We start from the raw sequence: 5053 nt of genomic DNA, 5'->3' as shown, positions 1-5053 counted from the left end.
TACAAAAGAACTATTTTTTACTTCGAAAATATTAATTGTAGAACACATGTTCCTTATATATTTTTAATCAATTTTCTTTCAAGAATTAAACCCTATAGTTGGAAATATTCTCGAGCATCCTGTATATGTATTGAATATTTTGATCACAAGAATTCTCGTTTAAACAAAAGGAAAACATTGGAAATTACGGAAAACTGTCTGGTATAAAAACACCGCTTAATGGATAACAAATTACTTAATATGCAGTAGATTAATGGTTACTTAATAACGTGTAGTGCGTTGCTCCAGATTTTTATCTTTCAAACAAGTCCACCAATATTAAGGTCTTTGTTATTTATTATGGATGTTATGGATATGAAATTTCGATTACAATTGGATATGCATATTAAATTATTACTATACCGGATATGGATACGGATACAGATGTGAAATTATTTCGGATTATCCGGTAATTTCGGAAATATTTTTTTGGCTTTAATGACTTGTTTCCCCTTCTTTTGCAGATAATGTCAAAGATGCAGTCGAAGAAGCTTGTCCAGATTGTAGCTAATCTCAAAAGGACAGTATAGCGTCTTGGCTGTATGCGTATATGGGAGGTGCATCCACAGACAAGCTAACTTATTGTTTAATAGAAATAACAAATACTTGACAGTCATGAAACCTCGCAGTACTGACGGTTACTTGGATTCAACATATATGGGAAAATAACATAATAAAGAAGAAAGAATACAATAAGAAACTTGAGCTAACTTATTCTAATAACTATACAAATCATGCCCACGTGGAATGGTGGCAAGAATACTGGGTGCATAAAGAAGTGAATATTGCTTAAGTTAAACATTGATAGTATTTTTGAATTTTATTTTCCTCAAATGAAATTAATTCAACATTAAACTTCTAGGATATGTTTTTGAAGTAGTAACTAAGCACTCATTCGCACGAGAGTTTTTTTAACGGACGTTAAAAAAGCGTTCAAATATAGCAAATCCATTTTCAAGTACTCGAATAATATGTTCTAACGGCATCGTTTTTAAAACAGACGCTTCTATTCGAGCAGCGTTGCATTTTCAATTTTTGGCGTTGGAAATAGACCTTCATTTGACTTCATACTATACATATTTGAAGGCTTTTTTAACGTCCGTTAAAAAACTCTCGAGTGAATATTAATAATTAGGCTAATTTTTTTGTATGAATATTATCATGTAAAAAGAAAAACAGTATTATTAATATATTTTTAATAGCAATATCTAATTCAGTCAAACTCACTGTTAACCACAAAGAAGGAAAAAAAGTATGAAGTTATAATTATAATTCGTAACGTTTAAAACGATGGTTATTTATTCCAAAATTATTATTGATGTTGTATTTAATCAATAAAAATGAGAATCAATAACCTACGAGTAGGTACCTACTATGAAACGTTTTAATTGCATTTAAATTGTAATTTAATATCATGTCATTTAGAAATATTGACTTTGTTTTAGTTTTCCGTCATAATGTTAACATCATTTTAACTAATTACATTAATTGCATTAGCTAAATATATAACTAAATATTTATACTTAGTGTCATTTTTTTATCGGCGCCGGTAAGTGTACTGTACAGTGTCTTTAATATTTCTGATAAGAGCCAGTTAGCCCTGTGGCACATCAATTTTTTTTCTACAAACGCTAAAGCTTTGATAACTAAAAAAAATGTATGGGAATGACAGATCCGATCGATAACTGGATCACGTGACATATCGATACCAAATGTCATTACCATACATTATTTAATTTTCGAAGCGTTTGTGATCGTAGAAAGAGAATCGATGTGCCGCATGGCTACAGGCTAAGGATTGCTGATTATATCGACTAATACATTAATTTTGTGAGATCTAAAATCAAACACACACAGAGTTAGCCACCTTTAACGTTATAAGTACTCTTTTATGTGAAGATTCAATTTTCGCTTCAATTTGAATTTTTAATACAATGACAACTTAAGCTACTTTTTAAATTACTAATTGTAAGTATCTTAACCCTAAAATCTCTACTCTCCTAATTATCGGAGTCTAAAAACTGTTTGAAGGCATCTCTAAGCTCTCCTTTAGGATCCTGTTTGTCGACGAGTTGTTGCCACAGTTCAGGGAGCTTGGTCTGGAATGCACGCGCCACTGTGCGGACTAGGTGCTGTTGTCTTGGCGTGCATTTCGAGCAGCTGGTCTTCACTGCTTCCGGAATGATATCTGAAAATATTTGATTATCTATTAGGATCATCATATCAGCCGATGGACGTCCACTGCAGAACACGGGCCTTTGGTAGAGACTTCCAAACATCCCAATACTGAGCCGCCTGCTTTCAACGAATCCCTGCGACTCGCTTGAAGTCGTCAGTCCACTTGGTCCAATTTTGGTTCTTCTGCGGATCTCCTCATTGCTGATTCGATCACGCAAAGATACTCCGAGCACTGCTCATTCCATCGCCGAGAGCTTCAGAGACATAAAACGTACCGACTGAAGTAAAAATAAAAATAACATCAAATTATGTTTTATCTGCTGATCAGTTTGAAGGCGATGCTAAACCGGTGTCAAGTTAATGTAAGTACTGCACGAATATCTTTCTATCGACAAACTATTCTCCTTCGTGAGTCATAGTCCTCATGTGTGAGGGTTGTGACCTCCTCCATCTCTGATCTTCTTCCCTAATATGTTATTCCATCATATTCTATTATCAGGCTGCGGCTCCGCGGCCTTTTTCCTTTTTTTTTTATTCTTTACAAGTTAGCCCCTGACTACAATCTCACCTGATGGTAAGTGATGATGCAATCTAAAATGGAATCGGGCTAACTTGTTAGGAGGAGGATGAAATCCACATCCCTTTCGGTTTCTACACGACGTCGTACCGGAACGCTAAATCGCGGTACGTCTTTGTCGGTAGGGTGATAACTGGTAACTAGCCACGGCCAAAGCCTACCACCAGCCAGCCTTCCACCTTGCCAAATATAAAACCTAGACATACCTAGTCAAAACTATACTTACTTTTTTCTCAGAGGAGACACCCTTAGAGAGTCGTTCCGCCCATCTACTCTACTTCTGTCTTCGGGCCCCATCCGGCGGCACTTGTCATCAACCCATATTCGGCTCACTGCTGAGCTCGAGTCTCCTCTCAGAATGAGAGGGGTTAGGCCAATAGTCCACCACGCTGGCCCAATGCGGATGTGCAGACTTCACACATGCAGAGAATGAAGATAATTCTCTGGTATGCAGGTTTCCTCACGATGTTTTCCTTCACCGATTGAGACACGTGATATTTAATTTCTTAAAATGCACACAACTGAAAAGTTGGAGGTGCATGCCCTGAACCGGATTCGAACCCACACCCTCCGGAATAGGAGGCAGAGGTCACTGCTCTTACACAATCAGAAAAAACACTTACTTTTAATATCAGCCCCCTCAGCGGTGCAAGGTCCCTCGCCGAGGAAGCATTTGCCGTAGCTTCTGAGTAGACGTACATTCTCCACCAGTTCTTCGGCGTTGAAGTTGTCGTACTCCGGGTCATAGGTTAGGGAGGGGAGGGACAGCGCCACCGAGAATACTGCCGTTAATACCAGTAGGTACTGCATACTGAAACGAAATTTTCATTCATATCGTTCTACATTTTCCAAAGAAGATTTAATTATTACTGAGTATTATAATAAACTGTAATAGTATAAAATTCAATTTGATAGAGCCGTGATAGCCCAGCGGATATGACCTCTGCCTCCGATTCCGGAGGGTGTGGGTTCGAATCCGGTCCGGGGCATGCACCTCCAACTTTTCAGTTGTGTGCATTTTATGAAATTAAATATCACGTGTCTCAATCGGTGAAGGAAAACATCGTGAGGAAACCTGCATACCAGAGAATTGTCTTCATTCTCTGCGTGTGTGAAGTCTGCCAATCCGCATTGGGCCAGTGTGGTGGACTACTAGCCTAACCCCTCTCATTCTGAGAGGAGACTCGAGCTCAGCAGTGAGCCGAATATGGGTTGATGACGACGATAAAATTCAATCTTAATTAAAAAATATAAATAACTTTTAGATTGATTTTAGATTTAAATCTACCCTTAAATACTCTATTAATATTCTAGGTCAATGTTATTATTTCGAATTTAGTATTTTATCGGCTTGTAATATTTTGCTCAAAGTATCATTTATAAATTGAAAATTAAAGGTATAAAATATCCTCACGTATTAACAACGGCTTGACCCATTTGAATTAATTTGTTTATATCGATATTGGTAATTAAAAATTTTGTACTTTAATTTACCATTATCGATGTTTTACGATTTGTTTAACTGTTTCTGTACCTATGTATTACCATTAGGCAACGTTTTACGATTTTTTAACTACTCCTGGACCTATGTAAAAAAACGTAAAACATCGATAATTCTTTCTTTTTCTTCTTTTTTCTTTATCGAAGAGTAATAATCTTAATATGTTATAGGCAACCTCACCGGGTTGGCTAATAAAAAACAAAAATATTTCTAAGGTGTATATAACTACCGTAAATAATTTAAATTATAATAAGTAACTCACCTTTAAAATACCTAATTCTTCTCACAGTGAAACACACTCAGTACCAACTTGTATTGGTGATTATACACTGATCAAGTGTAGTGCCATAGCAGATAATTTATTAGAATAGAACACGTTTTAGTCACGTTGTAATTTTTTTATTGCTGACAATAGTTAAAAACTAAATGCCATTGACTTGAAGTTTGCTGAAACTGCATATTTTGTTCGAGCCAGACGCACGGACACACAATAATTGGTTACATTTACACTAGTATCAAAAAAATTTCATCAGTGAGCCGAATATGAGTTGGTAACGATACCATTTATTATATAACTAGCTGACGCCCGCGATTTCGTCCGCGTGAAAACCAATGTAAACTTTCAAGCCCTATTTCACCACTTTAAAGTTTGAATTTAAATAAAAAAATTTCAATCCCATTATACTTCGTATTTTTTTAATGATTTATTAACTAATTTTTAAAACTGTAACTCTAAAAATGAAGGACTTTCCACACAA

At 35.9% G+C, this 5053-nt stretch overlaps 1 protein-coding gene across 1 annotated transcript; it reads right to left on the bottom strand.

Annotated features, from left to right (window-relative positions):
- Positions 1–2033: 2033 nt before the first annotated feature.
- On the bottom strand, positions 2034–4217 carry LOC112049028 (allergen Tha p 1-like). Its single transcript, XM_052887770.1, has 3 exons — positions 4209–4217; positions 3418–3605; positions 2034–2227 (listed from the first exon to the last, which is right to left on the bottom strand). The coding sequence occupies exons 2-3, from the start codon at positions 3602–3604 to the stop codon at positions 2040–2042; spliced, it is 375 nt and encodes a 124-aa protein (XP_052743730.1). The 5' UTR covers position 3605; positions 4209–4217; the 3' UTR covers positions 2034–2039.
- Positions 4218–5053: the final 836 nt, after the last annotated feature.

This window comes from Bicyclus anynana, chromosome 20 (genome assembly GCF_947172395.1).
Source record: "Bicyclus anynana chromosome 20, ilBicAnyn1.1, whole genome shotgun sequence".
Classification (NCBI taxonomy): Eukaryota; Metazoa; Arthropoda; class Insecta; order Lepidoptera; family Nymphalidae; genus Bicyclus; species Bicyclus anynana.
The sequence above is the reverse complement of the archived record's forward strand: the minus strand, read 5'-3'. Positions and strand labels throughout refer to the sequence as shown.